This window comes from Hippichthys cyanospilos, chromosome 14 (genome assembly GCF_059441005.1).
Source record: "Hippichthys cyanospilos isolate Australia breed blue-spotted pipefish chromosome 14, RoL_Hcya_1.0, whole genome shotgun sequence".
In the NCBI taxonomy this organism is placed as follows: Eukaryota; Metazoa; Chordata; class Actinopteri; order Syngnathiformes; family Syngnathidae; genus Hippichthys; species Hippichthys cyanospilos.
In genome coordinates this window covers 6,692,751-6,709,963 of record NC_142382.1, presented here as the reverse complement: position 1 = coordinate 6,709,963, position 17,213 = coordinate 6,692,751, and the positions used below count along the sequence as shown (strand labels likewise).

General features: G+C 38.9%; 2 protein-coding genes across 4 annotated transcripts in view; both read left to right on the top strand.

Moving 5' to 3' along the window:
* Nucleotides 1–2,470, top strand: part of fermt2 (FERM domain containing kindlin 2) — a 39,666-nt gene extending 37,196 nt beyond the window's left edge. For all 3 annotated transcript variants that reach the window (XM_088432723.1, XM_088432725.1, XM_088432724.1), the window contains one exon: nucleotides 588–2,470. In XM_088432723.1, coding sequence (XP_088288849.1) covers nucleotides 588–761 — 174 coding nt within the window. In that variant the 3' untranslated portion in view covers nucleotides 762–2,470. The remainder of the gene's footprint in view (nucleotides 1–587) is intronic.
* A 7,786-nt stretch (nucleotides 2,471–10,256) lies between these two features.
* stxbp6 (syntaxin binding protein 6 (amisyn)) overlaps nucleotides 10,257–17,213 on the top strand; it is a 41,870-nt gene continuing 34,913 nt past the window's right edge. The window contains exon 1 of the mRNA XM_088432726.1: nucleotides 10,257–10,477. The gene's annotated coding sequence lies outside the window, so the exon portion shown is untranslated. The remainder of the gene's footprint in view (nucleotides 10,478–17,213) is intronic.

Below are 17,213 nucleotides of genomic sequence, written 5' to 3'. Positions count from 1 at the left end.
AAGGCTTTCATATTTAAGAATGGAGCTTGGGTTAAGGTTTCAAGTTAAAGTTCAAAATTTGTATTTGAAGGCTAGGTCAAGATTTCAAGTTGGTGCTTCAAAGTAGGGTTCTGATTGTTATGTTTTCAAGATATAGTAAGGGTTTCAAAGTAGGCTATCAGGTAAGCATCAGGGTAGGAAGGGAGATTTTAAGTTTTATAGTAGGACTTCAAATTAGGTTTGAGGCTGGGTCAACATTTCAAGTTAGTAGGGCTCTGAGTGTTATGATGTCAAGCATTGACTAAGGTTTCAAAATAGGGTTTCCTGGTCAGGGTTGCATTTTGAAAGAAGGGTTTCAAGCCCGATTTAAGGATTGAAGATTGGGTAAGTGGTACAGGTGAGTCTTTCAAACCTGGATTAGAGTTTTGTTTTAGGCTTGTAAAACAAAATTTGTCATTAAACCTGTCTTAAAAACTTATTGTTACAAGACAGAGTTTGGGTGTCAAGGCTCTGGATGTTCATTGACTTTGTGACACAGGTGCTAACGTGAATAGCATATAGCTTCATTTGTTTATCAGCTGGTCATTTTTTTTTGGCACCCTCTGCAGGTGACTGTGGAATTTGCGGACGAGCCCAGCCTGTCGTTCATCTGCGCCGAGGTGGACTGTAAAGTGGTCCACGAGTTTATCGGGGGCTACATTTTCCTGTCCACGCGGGCCAAGGACCAGAACGAAACCCTGGACGACGACATGTTCTACAAACTTACCAGCGGGTGGGTCTGACCTCGCTCTGGCTCCATGGACTGCCACGCTCTTGGTTCCAGCTAGTAAAGCGTTAGCTACATGCTAACTAGTTGACTTAAGCGGCACTACTAGTGTGCAGTTTTGCCTCACTCAGTACTATGTCGTTGTCAAAGACAACGAGGATACTAGCACACAGACCTTAGGATGGATACCAAATGAATAGTATACAGTATAATATTTATTCAATATCCAGAGATATTAAGCCATTTCACTAGCAGAACAACTCTGTTCCACTAGTAAGTTTCTGCACGAGACAACTACTTATTACTAGTGAGGCAAAGCTACCAATTTGGTGCTATGAGTAGGATCCAGGAGGTTACTAGTGTATGACACAAGCATTTTGAGCAGTTATTTAATTTCCTACTAGTATTACTAATGTGCTTTTTGACATCACTTGTAAGTAAAAAAAAAATAATACAAGGCGCACGACGAGGGTGCACTAGTAGCTACTAGAAACTACTAGTTGGCACTTTGGTGCTAGTGGTATTGTCCTAGTGGCTACTAGTTAACGTCCGATTATTGGTCCTCACGAGTAAGATAATTCTGCGCACTAGTGGAATGACAAAAGGCACATTACTAAGACAGCTTGGTTACTAGCCTGGCAGAACTACTAGTTGGTACTTCGGTGTTACCAGTAGGGTGTTTGAGGCTACTGGGTTGTAAAACAGCTCACTAGTAAGATCATTTAATTTGGAATAAGGAGACACTAGCGGCACTAGCATCACACAGTTGTTAACTAGTGCTCTGTTTTACCACACGACCTGTCCAGAATTAAAGTATTTAAAAAAGAAAAGAAAAAAAAAACACTAGTTAGACACGCTCATTCTAACCTCTTGTCATTCCAATAGTGCCAGTGAGGACAAAGAGGATACTAGTCCATGGACAATTATTTAGTGTACTAGTAGGAGACAGAATAAAGGCTCAAATGGATTTCCCTAGCCTCGTCCCCCCCCACATGGTCCTAAAACCCGCCATTTTTCTCTAAGCACTTGGACACGGTCGCATTGAATTTGCGCCGGTGTTACTCCAAAGGACAGCGTCAACTTTGCATGAAGCATCACGTGAGGGGGCCCGGCTTGGCCGCTTTGAATAGCAAGCGAAATTATTATCTAATATCATCCGCTTTTTTATTTTATTATTATTAATACAAATGTTCTCACAAAAACGGACGTCTAAGTAATCCTCATATTACCTCTACGTGTCTCTCACGCCACATAGTATTATTTTTTTGTCTGATTTATAAATTGTATGAGAACACACCAGCAAAGGCCCACAGTCAATTATGCAAGCGAAATGAAGTATTATTATTTGTTTTGTAACTAATGTAAAAACACAGCTTTTATAGAATTGTACAGTCATTTTCTGTCTGCTCTGAGAGGGTAAATATGTTTTGTTTTGTGTATGCGCGCGTGGTGACGGTCACTCATTACGTGAAGAGGAAAATAGCCTAAATATAATACTTTTACTCAAACACTACTTTTGCAGCTTTTTGTTGTCGTCCGAAAGTGTTTTATGAAATATGAAGGCGTTTTCTTCTTCTTTTTTGTTCTTGTTTTTTGTTTGCCATTCTCGTGTCAGGAGCAACAGTGCATGTCCCGGTTTCTCTTTTTGAGGGGGGTTATTTTTGACTGTAAAAAAAAAAAACAACATGCATTTATTTTAAAGGAATAAAATTAATTTTTATTTAACTTCCTACTTTTTTTTATTCTTTTAGTTGTAATGCAAAAACTTACCGTCATGAAACTACGACTTTTGCCTTTTTATCTCTTTCATTTGACACACATTTTGGGGGAGGAAACACTTGCACTAACTATGTTTATCCACCAGAGGGCAGTAGCTCAACATGTAGTTAGCTTTACTCTCTTACCCCGCCCCCGAGCAAATTTTTGCAACCCTCCAGCGCATCAACACCTATCAAATAGAACACAGAGGAGCGATGATAGACGATAGGTTGAAGCGTGGCAGGCTTGTCTTTCCATTTGCACGTTTGCGTCGATTGGCGCAATGAGGTTAAGACACCTTTTCCGTGACGTCACTAACATGTCCAAAGATGGATGAAGTCCTAAAGACATTGTAGGAAGAGCAATGCAACAATAAAATTAATTAAAACCATCACGTATAATGCAGTGTGAAAAATTAAAACAAACCCATAGAGCATGTTTTCGAAGCCTATATTAGCCAGTCACATTTTTAGTCGCCACAATCGCTGCTCAAAATTTTCAGAATCACAATAATCAACTTTTAACTTTTTTTTTGTTTGTTTTTACATTCATTCCCAGGTACTTCTTTGAAATGATTTTTTTTTCATGTGTTTGGCTAAAGAATGGTCTAAAGAACTCTAGTAAATTACTTCAGGTCAGTGTTGTCAAACATACGGTCCCTGGGCCGGTTCTGGCCAGCAAATAAGTTGAATTCGGCCCGTGAGATGATTTTGTGAAGTATAACAATGAGCAAATTTTTTTAAAAAATAAAAAACTTAATGTTTAACGATTAATGGTAATGTTAATATTTTATGATTAATAGTGATATTGTATTTGTTTTATTTTGGACTGTATTAAAAATAGAATAATACATATGAAGTTGTTGTTTTAAAAGTTATATAACTTTATAACACAATTTTATTGGTCCGGCCCACTTGGGAATAGGTACAAATGTAATCAATTGCTTTCGCAATTTCTTACCTAATCAATTTTTGATGTATTTTAAAATTTCAAAGGATTGTTTACTTTAGGCAATCACCTGCCAAAGTATTTAATTACTTTTGGTACTCGATGCACTAAAGTGATCAATACTTTAGATAATTAATTACAAAAGTAATCAGTTTAGGTAATTAGGTGCCAAAGTATTCAATTACTTTTGGTACTTGATGCACTAAAATGATCAATACTTTAGCAATACTTTACCGTTATGCAACTAAACCTTTAGTAGCTCATTAGCTACTAAAGTAGTTCATTAGCTAGTAAAGGACTAAAATAATTGATTACTTAAGTCATGTAGTACCTAAAGTAATGAGTTACTTAAGTACTTTACCCTTGTGCAGTATTTTGATCATTTTGGGTTATTTTTTTTCCACATCATTCTCATAGTATTTTAGCGAAGGGATTGCACACTCCTTGTAGTGATATAACAAAGTGGTCCTGCCATGTTGAACCGCGTGGGTGAAATTTCAGCTCCTTGGTGTTTTCTTTCAATGCGTTCCCTTAGATGAGAAATTCATTTGATGTAAGGACAAAATACTGCACAGGGGTGTAAAGTGGAAAAACACATATAAATAAAAATGACCGGGAGTTAAATTTCTGTACTTTGAATGTGTAAAAACATCCCTGCCAATATTTTATAGAAGGCAAGTCAAGAAGACCAACACACCACCCTGAGCATTAACACCAAATAGCACTTTATCTCCTTTTGTCCTAGCCAAACGCCCGACCCCATTAGTCCGCGCGGTCGCTTGAGAGCCACATCAAAATAAAAGCTGCTCGTTTCCATGGAAAACACTAAACATGACGCCGGGCCAAGACGCTAACGGCAAAATCATTAGTTGCGTGTCGCAATGTTCTCATCTGGTGTCATCTGGGAGAACGACAAGCCTTTTGGTCCACAATTTGTCAGCCTGATGTCATCTGTAACGGTTACAAATGGAGTCTTTTGGATGCTAACGTACCGCTAAGGAGCTCAACTCGGTTTATCTGTGACATCATTTCACATGACAGAACCATCATCGGCTCGTGCTGTTTGGGATGATGATGATGATGATGATTGTTTTTTTTTTTTCTTTCATAAGAATTAAAAAACAAAAGTGACGTTATGAGAAAAGTCACGTTGGCGGAAAACATTTTCACCGACATGCCGTGACGTTTATGGCTGGTGACTTGACAGTCGGATTTACTAATTTATGAGTCGAAAAACAACGGCAGTCTTAACGTTTTCAAAATGCTACGAAAAATGATAAGCATTCTTTTCAAACACAGACATATTTTGACTGAGTTGGCTGAGTTGAAACTCCAACTGGAAGATGAAAAGAGAGAGAGAGATGAAAAGAGAGAGAGAGAGATGCACACACATATATATATATATATATATATATATATATATATATATATATATATATATATATATATATTATAGGTGGGACTCAGAAATAGAGAACTACAGTGGTAGGGAACTTATCAAACAAGCTCTTGAAATTGAAGTGATAGACGTTTATTAGGGTGGTCCATCCATCAATTGCTGGGAGTTCCATGTTTACCCTGCTCTCCATGGGGACCAAAGCCCCCCCCCCTACCTCCCTCTAATCCAGGCCGCACACAGCCCAGGCCCGTCTCCATGTGGCTGAGAGGATGTTTATGTATTCCAGGATTTAGGGAGGAGGAAAAAGGCAGAAAGGAGACGGCGTGCCAGGTAGGCCTCCGATAGCAGCCCTCCGCTCGTCTCCTGTTCATGACAGAAGGCCGACTGATGGGAATTGAGGAGGAGTAGAAGTGGGGCAATTAACCTTGAAACCTCAACGGTTCTTCCATGGCTTCCTTCATCGCTTGCTCGTGATAGGCGCACAAACATCAAGATGTCTCTTTAAATATGTTTTCTTTGGAACCACATGACAAAGTTGAGCAGGAGACGTTCTCCAGACACACGTATGAAGCGCTGCCTAAGTCAACATAAAAAAATTACTGAATATTATCCGCTAGGTGGCGCCTGAAAACAAAGGATTCACCTGTAGTCTGGAAGGCGTTTCTAAGAACAAAACCAGATTTCCTCGAAGGGATTTTTAGACCATTTCAAAAAGATTGCTTGCTCTTTTCACACAGTTTTGCTCATATCTTTAACATAACCTGGCAGAATTGAAAAAACATTTTGACATTTAAAAGTCAAACTACAATTTGGAGCCCAAGATGAGATGTTTTCTTTTATGACCATATCTATTGCAGGTTTACCTCACTATTTTCCTTAACATTTTTTCCCTCCTTTTAAAGTCAGACCAGACAAAAAAGGACCAAATATTTCGATTCTATGCATTTTTTTAACAAAAGAAACAACATTTTTCACCATATTATCCAGTGCGGTCTCTATTATAGAGTATTTTCATACATAGCCCATGTACTGTTTTAAAAGCCGCACACTCAAACATACGATCGATGATAAAACCTACAGTAACGTACGTAATGTTCTCTCAATGGTTTTATCTCTCTCATCGTTTGTACAACAACTGTACGTAATACGTCATGTTCTCTGGTTTGTCACTGCCAGGGTACATACTGCACATATTACGAAATGTTCTCTGGTTTGGTGCTGCTAGCGTACGTATTGCATGCGTTCCTTTCCCTACGTCCCTGTCTCAACAGGAAATGGTCCAACACTCAGTCAAGCGCAGGGCTTAACAAAGTGGTACGATAACATTTTTACAGATTTTCGGACTCAGCGCTAGATTTTTCAGAAAACGAAAGGCCTTTCGTCGCGCCTTATGTTCTGGAAAATACAGGTAAAAAAGGAAAAAATACACAACAAAATGTTCAATTTCACCTACTCAGATTTTGAATTCTGCGCGTATTTTTGGGAACGTAACACGATAAATATGGGAACACTTTCGCTAAAAGTCCCGCCCAGCGCCATAACACTGGCCCCCAATTTGAATACCACTGCCCTACACAAACAATGCTATAATTCTTTGATCATGTCAGCCACGCTATTAAGACACCTGTGTACTGCAGAAAAAACATACTTATATCTTTCATCAAGAGTAAAGCAGCAGCCATGTTTTTACCTCCAGAGACGGGAGCTGCCCGAATCCCCAAAGTCACCGACAGGAAACTGTCAATGCACTTTGATCCCTCCGCCTCCAATTTTTGCGGTATACCCCACACGAGGAAACGGTGACTCATTACTCTGAGCAAGTTTACTCACGTCTGGAAGGTTTCACTTCTGCCTTTCCACCAATTTTCCACAAGCGTCTTCGTGTTGTCCTTCCCTCCGGACCTCCCTCGCAGCAACACCCCTCCTCAAAATCTCTCATCCGCATTTACCCAGCTTGTCGAAATCAAAGTCGACGGTCTCAAAGTAAGCATAAAAACCTCAGAGGCAAACATTTTTTTTTCCCGCTGGACTCTCCAAACGAACGCTTTCCACATGCCGCCGCAGATGGTGGAGCAGATTGTTGTAGTTGTGTGTTCAAAGAGCCAGACAAACTGGAACTTGAGAGGTCCAAACAAAAAAACATTGACTTGATTATTAGGGATCGCCTGCTGCCAAGTACACGGTTTCATTCCCGTTGCATGATTAGTGAATAATTTGTACCGATTTGCCACCGGTGAGGGACAAACTTGGCTTTCGTTCATGGTTGTAATCAACCCGTGTGAGATTTCTCTTCCACTGGAGATTAGGTGCGAAGGCAATTAAGTGAGCTAAAAGGATGGAGTATCGTTTGACGTTTTCTTACTCAAAACTCAATCCAGTTTGTGTTTTATCAAGCCAGAACCAGAAGCGTACCATTCATCATCTCACGTTTCAAATAAATAGTTCATACTGAAAACTCTTACGATGAAAATGAACACAAACAACCTCTAGAGACCAACAGCAAATTGGAGACTCAAGTGAACACAGTTATGTGTGGAGCTAATACAGATCCAGGTGGAACCCCTACAGGGAATTTTATGCTAAAACTTTCAAAACTTTCTTGTTTTGTAGCATGGAAGTTCTCAGCTAGCTTTTTGACTAAGCTAGTTTGATTAGCATTACATGTGGCCACCATCCTTGTGGAAAATACTCCATAAACAAATAACATACATGATATTTTCTACTGCGCACACTATTTTTCTTATCAATAATTTTACATCTATGCTAGGTAGGTCGGGTTTTCTGGACAAGTGTCAGCGCCTCAAGCGTAACGCTCAAAATTTTGGCCTGCCCGAAATAAATTATGGATATTTTTCACTGAATCTTGCCAGCCAATTGGAGACGGGGGCGGAGCTAAATGGTGGCCAGGAGTGGCAAATTACCACTTCTTGTTACTCTACAACCACGCTTTTGTCCTCCCTCACATCTAGGAAAAAAACAGGATTTTTTTTTTTTTGGTCCTTTCTACAGTCATAGTTCACCATACAGTTTATTGTGGGGTTTATGTTCCAAAAAGTATTTCAAAAATACTTTTATTTACAGCTCAGCTGTTAGCACATATCGCCAATGTATTTCACATGACGTTATGACTTCTTATTTTTGAGTTTTTGTTGTCAATCATGTTCCTGTTTTTTTTTTTTTAACTTTTTAACGATATATTAACATTTGACGCCCTCAATTAGCGAATATTTTGGAACAGGAGGTGTGCAGGGCAAATATCGACATATAATTGAGACTATTTGTTTTTGTACACATCTTGATTTTACCCGTTTGAGCCAAAATGAGTTTGACACCCCTGCTAACCTCTAAGGACCGTCAAAAACACAAACACCTCTCTGGAAAGCGCTCACGTCGCAGGAATTTGCAGAACCGGAACGAAATCCTCGGCGGACGGGCTGGTTTCTGTTTAAGCGACCGTTGGGAGGGCAAGCGACCGCGTCGTAGTCATTGGAGGTCTGAGCCAGCGACGGAATAATTAAATCGTAAAATATTATGTTTGGCGCCATTATAGGCCCGTTACGCGAAACCGAATGGCTTTACGGCCTCTGAATATTGTCTCGCAGCCTTGCACTGTGTGCAGTTCCTTCAGCATGTGCGGCGAGATCCCATACGGATAAATAACACGGAAATTCACCCGACTATATCCTGGAGCGGGGGACTGCAAGGTAGCTGAAAGAATACAACAAGGCGGGCCGGGGTCATCCTTCATAATGCAGCCAGCTCGGTGGCAGCTGAAACGATCCAAGGTGTGTCCAATTATTTTCTGGCTCGTGTTTATGAGCCTCCGGAGCGCCGTACGTTCTCGTAAATGCTACTGTTATTCGCCGAGAAACCTTTTCAGGTAGCGAGGCGCTGCAAAAAGCACCCTTAAGCTTTCATTTTTAATGGCAACCTTGAGGAGTGTTCTTTGTGCTCTACACTGTTCGAAACAGTTCCAACAGTGGTGTAAATCACTGATTTTTAAAAGGCACCTTTAAAGAAGCATTAAATACTGTTAAATACACAGTTTTTGTCTTTTGTGTCATTTTTCTGCTAACCACATCCTGTAGCTTTGACACTGATGTTGATGCCTATATTGGGAATGGGTAAATAGGCTGCTCCCTTTAACACAGGGGTGGGCAATTCTGGTTTTCGAGGACCACTATACTGCACTTTTTAGATGTTTGTTCCTTCAACACACCTGATTCAAATAATCATCTCATAAGCAAGCTCTTCCATGATGATGATCCTGATTATTTGAAGCAAGTGTGTTGAAGGATGGAAACATATAAAACACGGTTATCAATCCCCACTCCTTGAGGGCCAGTCGGTATCGTGCATGTTTTCAATGTTTCTCTCTCCAACACACTTGATTTAAATGATAAGCTCATCAGCAAGCTCTGCAGGAGATACATAATTATCCTAATCATTTGAATGAGGTGTGTCTGAGAGAGAAACATTGAAAACATACAAGGTTCAAGCTGGCCCTCAAGGGCTTAAAACAAGACATAAAACATCCCATCATCCCATTTTATTAAAATGTAGACCCTTTCAAACTTAATTTGTATTGGTCCACAAAAAACAAACATTGTGTCATCTTTTGGATCATATCATAAATCTGTCATCAAAAAGAAATAACAATTATCAATAAATATTATCCACAAAAAATAATCAACATAAAGTATCAGATTTGTTCTCAAAAAGAAATACAGTAATTATGAATAAATATTTGTCCACAGAAAAATTCAACTTTTGGGATTATAGCGATGTGTTCACAAAAATAAATCATTAACTTAATTATTAATAAATATTTGTCCACAAAAAAAAAAAAAATCAGCATAAAGTGTCGACCTGTATTTGTCCACAGAAAAATATTCAACTTAAAGTGTCCTCTTTTGGGATCATAGTAGAGACGTGTTCACAAAAATACATCATTAATTTGACAGGTAACCGGAAGTTGGGTAGAACCATTCTAGTATGGGGGGCATGCTGGCTTTTTACAATAATGAAATGGAATAACCTACTAAACATAACATTTGTTTTATGAAGCTATATTTCAATACTACTATAATTCAATAATTATTTTTAAATGATTTTTGCATGTTTGTTTTATTTAAACTCTCGAGTACCCCCTGAAGTTCCTTAAAGTACCCCCCCTTTGATAACCACTGTTTTAATTTATGTGCCATAGTTTTACTATTCCGGCCCATTTGAAAATAGATTTTCGTCCATGTGGCGCCTGAGCTAAAATGAGTTTGACACCCTTGCATTTGAGTTAAAAACAGGCGCGATTTCTGTCCACTTTGTTACTTTCCACCAATGATGAAGCGAATACAGCAACTCCCCCCTCAAAACACATGACGTGTGTGTAAAAGTGTGTGTGTGTGTGTGTGAACCTGCTGCTGGCTCCTCATCCAAGCAAGCAGGCGGACGCTCACTCACTCAGCGGCAGTCAGTCAGCAAGTCAAGCCGTCACTCGGGCTTGGAAAAAAGTCGTTTTCGTTCCGGACAGTCAACGGGAGCCTAAAGAAAAAAAAAATGTTTGGCACGACGAGTTAGCTTTTGGGGACGACGAGGACGGCACGTGGAACGTTTGAAAGCACACGACGGTGAGTCAAAACAAAGTCCATCAATGTTTACATGTTGTGTGTTAAAGATAAAGGAAGAATTACTTGTTTGTTTGAAAAAAATACTTGTGCTTTAAGTATTTTACGCGTTTAAAGCGATTTCAATTTGTTGTCTAGATCGGAACAGGTGTGCTGGCAGGTCGCTAATTAACTTGTTTTGTCGTAACTTCATAGCTTGGCAGTTCAAACTACGATTTTAACGCAGTTTTTTTTAATCGTTTACCTTATAATGTGGATAGTTTTGGAAGTTCTCCGCTTCAATTGTCAGTTAAAGTAGCGTAAGATTCTGAGTGGGAGGAGAACTCATCACACAGAGGCGTAGCTAGAATTTTTTTCTCGGGGGTGGCCATCTACGCAACTCATATATATATATATATATATATATATATATATATATATACACAGTGGTACCTCGGTACTCGACCATAATCCGTTCTGAGGTGGTGGTCGAGCACCGATTTGTTCGAACACCGAAAGCAATTTTCCCATAAGAAATAATGGAAAGTATGTGTGCACAAGTAAATGTGCACAAGCAGTACATGATAACGATAAAGATAAAGATAAATAAAGCATTATAAACCATTTTGTATAATTTACTTACGTTTTGGAGAGTGGTTGATGGCATACAGGAATGGATGTGGAGAGGACGGGAGGGAGTTACTCCTTCCATGATGACGCTAGCTAACTGCGACGCGAGGTACACTCGTACACCGCGTTCATATTTTGCTATAATTTCCTTCTTCGGTTCAATAGTGGTCCTCATTGTTTTCCTCTTTGCCTTCCCCTTATCACTGTCTTTCTTTGGACCCATTATTAAGGGCTAGAGCAACACGAAAAAGTTTAAATCCGGGAAGAAATACTCGAACAAACGTCTTACTCCGCTGGCGGTCTGAGTTGAACTGGCGCTTACCCGCTGGCCGAGAAGGGCCGAGGAGCGCGTTCGGGTCGGCTCGGCTAGTCGAGAACCGAAAATCTGTTCGAGGTCCGATGCATTATCTACTTGAATTTTTTGGTCGAGCACCGATTTGGTCGAGTATAGAGGCGGTCGAGTACCGAGGTACCACTGTATATATATATATATATATATATATATATATATATATATATATATATATATATATAAATTCCAAAAAGCACAAACACTATTTAAAGCATATAACAACCAACTTTGCCACAGCACTCTGAGGTTTGTTGAAATCAAAAAGGGGTAATCATTTGAAGGGCACGTGATTTAAAAAAAAAAAAAAAAAAAAAAAAATCAAACATAACTGATAAAAAGCTAATGTACTTGTAAAATCTGTTAATTTATGGAAATTTGGAATTGATTAAAAAATCAAAGATAAAAACTAATAAAAAGCTAATGTTCCTGTAAAATGATTTAATTTATGGAATTATGGAATGGATTTAAAAATATATGACTCATTCACTGATGACAATGTATGAATCAAGCACTGATATGAGAATCCCTAAGAATTTTGGAACTGTTAAGAAAGGGGTGTCCAAACTTTTTTGTCTGAGGGCAGTATACAGAAAAATAGAAAGCCATAAGGGCCATGTCTTGTTTTTTTAATCTAACCAATTTAACACTGTAGGAATGAATCACAATTCATTGATCAATCACAATGAATTACATATTGTCTATAATGTAATCGGGGTGAAGTTTTTGCATCAAATTTAAAGAGTTGATTGAGTCGATTGATTTTCAATTGACATTGCTATCAAAAGTGGTTCCAATTACGGTTACATTTGACTTGACATCACAGCATCTCTGTGTGTTCACCCACAGCAAATTCCAAACATATGATGTCATAAAATACTTATTTTTACTCAAAAAAATCTGGATCTATCCTGATTAATACAGATGACTGGATTTGAATTGATGCCAAATCAGGATCCACACATCAGCTTTTGCCAAGTTTGGAAAAAATAATAATAAATGTAAATTGATCTAGATTCTAGAACATCAACAATAACTTAAATATATGAAAAAGGCATAAAACAGTGATTTTTTTTTTTTTTTTTTGGTCTAAATATTATTAATCATTACCTTGATTGTGTTAGCGATAACAATTAAAAATGTTTTGAACTCCCTCACAGACTTTGATATTGAGAGCCCCATTGCACCAACTAGTGCCATAGATGTGCAATTACAGTACACAATGTAAAAGCAAAGCCATTTTCAATTTTCCAGTACAGAGTAGAATTTCCATATTTTTTTTTTTTACACAATTTCTACAAGTTGTATGTTGTTGCTAGTATATTTTTTTAGTTTAAATTTCCTTTTTTTGTGACTTTGCATAACTTCAGTATTCCACATTTTCCCCTTAATTTCTCAGTAAACAACGTTAGAGTTCAATGCATGGGTGTAGAGTCTCTGCGAAAGGTTAAACCTAGACATCTCTTTTTGGCTCTTATTAGCCTCCAGGCTTCGTCTTATCTGACCTGTGTTCTCTGCTGTGAGGCCCAAGTAACCCACTTAGGTTAAATTATTGCCTCTTCCCTGGAAAGAGTTTAGGGGCAGGGCTTAATTTGCTTTGCTACGCTATAAAAGATAAGCTTATATCTTGCTTTGTATTTCTCTGTCCAATTACTTCCAACATCATTTCTGCTGTCGGCTTGGTTGTGTACCATCTTTGCTTATGCTTCGGACCAAAAAAACTATTTGAATTATTTCATTTCGCACTAGTGTAAAGAGAAACAAAATCTGATGTAAATGAATGACATTGTGGGCCGTAGTTGCCAGTGGTGGATAAACCAGCTGTCACAAAGAACCATTTCTACTGGACTGCGCCATTGTTTCAATGAATAAAAGATTTATTGTTGTATTAAATATCTCTTGGCCCGTGGTCATTGAGTACTTGCCAAATGTATTACCATGGGGTCTCGGCGCTGGAAATCGTTGTGCTAAATTTCTGTTTTATAGTTTGCCAATGCTTGGCAGGTACTTAGTCTCATTCACAATTTGCAGTCACTTAAGAGATGGATCTCTATTCATTGGCGCTAAAAAAAAAAAAATCTATAAAGATAATCAATCAACCTACACAGTATCTAAATTTCAGTCAATGTTTTGGGTTTGAAATGACCAGTGGAGTAGCATATCGCTAACTTGAGCGTTTATTTGCTGGCGCCCACGTCTCTCACCAGGAAAAGTAATGGAAATATAAGACCCCTAAAAGATGCACATATTCTTATTTTACTTTTAGCTATCCTCTTGCTTCATCCTCAGTTGTCTTGGTTATTAAAAGTACCAAGTATGCTTAATGTGGTAAATTTATTGTCTTGATTTGAAATGAGAATTCTACAAAGATTTCTTTGATCTAAACAATTAAAAGGGAAGTCATTTTATTTGCATACATCGTTGATTTGCAAGCCATGGCAGTTTGCGCTACACTTGAAGTTGCAACACATACTTTAGACTACTGTTTTCCGAGTTGCCAGGGACGTCACGTGCACAGTCAACAGTGCGGTTTTGGCACAAGGTCCCTCATCAAAAAAGCCTCTATTCAGTTTTCCACAGCTCAAGATGCCCCGTGGCCTTAAATGAACTAAACAAACAGGAGAAGAAGTCACAAGGTATGAAGCAACCCTCGTAAAACCAATAAAACCCACAATGTCTTTTTACTTGGACAAAAGCTAACATTACAGATGGCTGGAAAACAAATCAAATGTTATTTTGCAGCGGATTGAATTCTTGCCTGGCCTGGATAAGCAGTCCTACCTTTGTGCTTGTTTTTCCCCCCACTTCGCGGCAATAAAATATAAATGTGTTGCTTTCTATGCCAGGAAAAAAATAATGTTTTTACAGCACCGCCTCAAAGCCCCAAGTGTAACTTTGGAATGATGCATTGTAACACTGCTAAAAAGTATTGTCAGGCATTCATACCACCCCCGGAGCAAGAGAGGGAGACTTATTCCTCATAATGACAGGACTTTCAGAGTTTAAAGTTATTGTATTTCCCTCGTACAAACTGAACTGTGCACTGCTGTAAAACGGAAACTGTCTGGCCTTCACAGAGACATAAATCTCACCCTGAAATTATGGGATGCACTGTATATCCCCCCAAAGTGCGCACGTGGCTGTGCTGGATGTACAGCTGCCCCAAAGTAGCATCGGTGGTTGGACATCACCCTCAACGGATGCTTGGGATGGAAAATCCAAGCCTGTGAGTCATTAGGAAAATCGTCTTTTTACGACCAGAGCTGGAAAACATGTCCTCACATCCATGCAATTTGTTGTCGTAGCTTACGACTGTGTTGTGTTTTGTTTGGGATCGCCACGGGGCGTCCATCCTGCGTGGCGGCTGGCTGACATGTCAGACCGACAGTCCATCAAATTGGGGACAGGGGACACATTTTTATGACTATTTACTTCACTACAAATGAGGGGGTGTCATACGTTGGAACTGCAACTGGCATTTTAATTGCTGGAAATGATGCTGTTTCCAATTTTAGAATTTTTAACTGGTATACAATAGTGGAGCCAAGACCTTCGGGATTAATTCATTCCGTGACCAAACCCATAACTCAAATTTCCTTGTAATGTTAATACCATCCTGCAGTGTTTGTGTTGGATGCGTCTGCCTTCAAAGGCCAAGATACACCAATGGGAAGTTGGTCGTTTGTTTTTGTTACAGTAAAGCAATCCAAGACTGATTGCTTTCTTCTTATTGGTTACACGAATGTAAACAGGGGGAAAAGGTTAGTTTATACATATACAGTCTTATTACTCATTTGTAGTAACATCGCCATTATCCATCTGTGTTGGGTCAATCCTGATTAGTTTGCCATTTGGTTTGGATCACTTTGCCGTTGAAACTAAACCACTTGAAAATTGTTTTCTGTAATTAACCCACTGATGGGCAAAAACCATACTTTATATGTTCAATACCACTTTTTATGTTCAAACTGATTTCTAATGGAAGCTAAAGACTTTTATGCGACATGATGCATCTGTGTCTTTTGCGGCCCTTTCGAGTGCCAGCTGTTGCTTTTTTTTTTTTTCCTGGGAAAAGAAAGTCCACTGTGTCACAAAGCCAAGGAGCGAGCATAACCAGCGCCTTTTGGCCCAGCTCTGTACGCTCGGGAGCTAACGACGTGCTTTTTCTTACTGGATGATAATCGGCCGTGAAATTTATGTACGTTGTTTGGCTGCCGCGGCGGCAACGAGCATTATATAAGACAGCTGCGAGTCAAGGCATAAGCTAGGCATTGTCGCAGGCTTCATGTCACTGCCTGGAGGCTCCTGTCTGACTCTTCTTGGTCTTTTTTTTTTTTTCTTCCTTACATCCTCACTTTCGCATGCTTCAATGGGCCACCTGAGGGGGTGGGATGCGCTCGCCTTTGCCTGGTGACAGCTTGCGGGTAGAAGCAAGCAACCTTCCTGCTCATCTGGGGGAAGGCGGTTGTGTAATGCATCACTTTTTAATCTCACCTAAAAATTTCTGAGAAAAACCGATGTACTGTATTAATGGGGCAGATCAAAAGATTGCTAGACAACAAAAATGTGTCTTCAGTCATTTATTTTTTTAAGTGATGCAGCGGTAACCGTTTAACTTCTGCCGAATCCCGAGTGCTGGGTGCAACCCTTTGTTTTGACCATCAGAAGGAATTGTTCTGTTTTTTGCCAGTTGCTAAATAATTAGAAAATATTATATTAAACATCGTCCTTCTTGTCCATCGCAGACTTGCTCAAATGCAAGGTGTTCTCCAGTTTAGTTTGGTAAAGAGCTTTGCTGTGGCTCACTATAAGTTTTCGCTGCTATTGTTAGCTGTCGTGCTTTGTATTTATGTAGAAGGCTAAACTTGAGTGGCTTGTTTCAAATAATGTATCTTACGCTCACTTAAGCAAGGTTGCTATTGGTGCTTTTTTTTCCATATTATATGCATATTTTAAATCCAGACATGTTTGTGGTCTGACAAGGGAGAAATTAATTAAACTTGTGTTAGAAGTAAAGCCAATATTTGACACTCTTAATTACTTGAATTGATTTGCATCACCTTACGCATTTATATTTTCCAAATGCTTATTCAAGTGTAAGAAGAATTTTATGAAAGGGCAATAAAATGCTCATAACTTTCAGAAGTCTCACACATTTTGACTGCACCTCATGAGACTTCCGTTCAATATTTTTCCTTTTTTTTCCATTCTTCTCTTCAACACTTTTTATAGGGAAACTGTCAAAAAGACTTTTGATTCACTGACTTTTTTTGTCATTTTGTCAACTTCTTTACTTCACTTAACCTTTGATGTGTAATGTTCTCTTGACTTCTTGAGTCTGCTTATATTTTCTGAACCTTTGTAGCTGAAAAAGCCAAAGATAAAATTAAATAATCTATAAAATACTACATCTGTATACATGTACCAAAAGTCATGACACGGTACATACTTTTGTTCATATGCCATCTAAATTTAGTTATTTGCTCTATCAATAGTTTGTTTTTCTAGAAAATGAACAGTACAGACCACTGCAACAGAATACTTCGGACAGTCTGAATCCTTTATGAATTAAAAACACCATTGGCCACTTTTTCTGAAGAACCCGAGAATGAGTGTTAAACTATTGCGGAAAATTTTGCACTGTATCAATGATTCATGTTCATATTCTGTGTTTTCACCTCATAATGCAATGTCGCCTAAAGGATCTCGCCAGCCACAGTTTTGGCAAGCCTGAGACTCAACCTCTTTTTTTCAGTTTTATTATGGAAGGAGAAGAGCCAG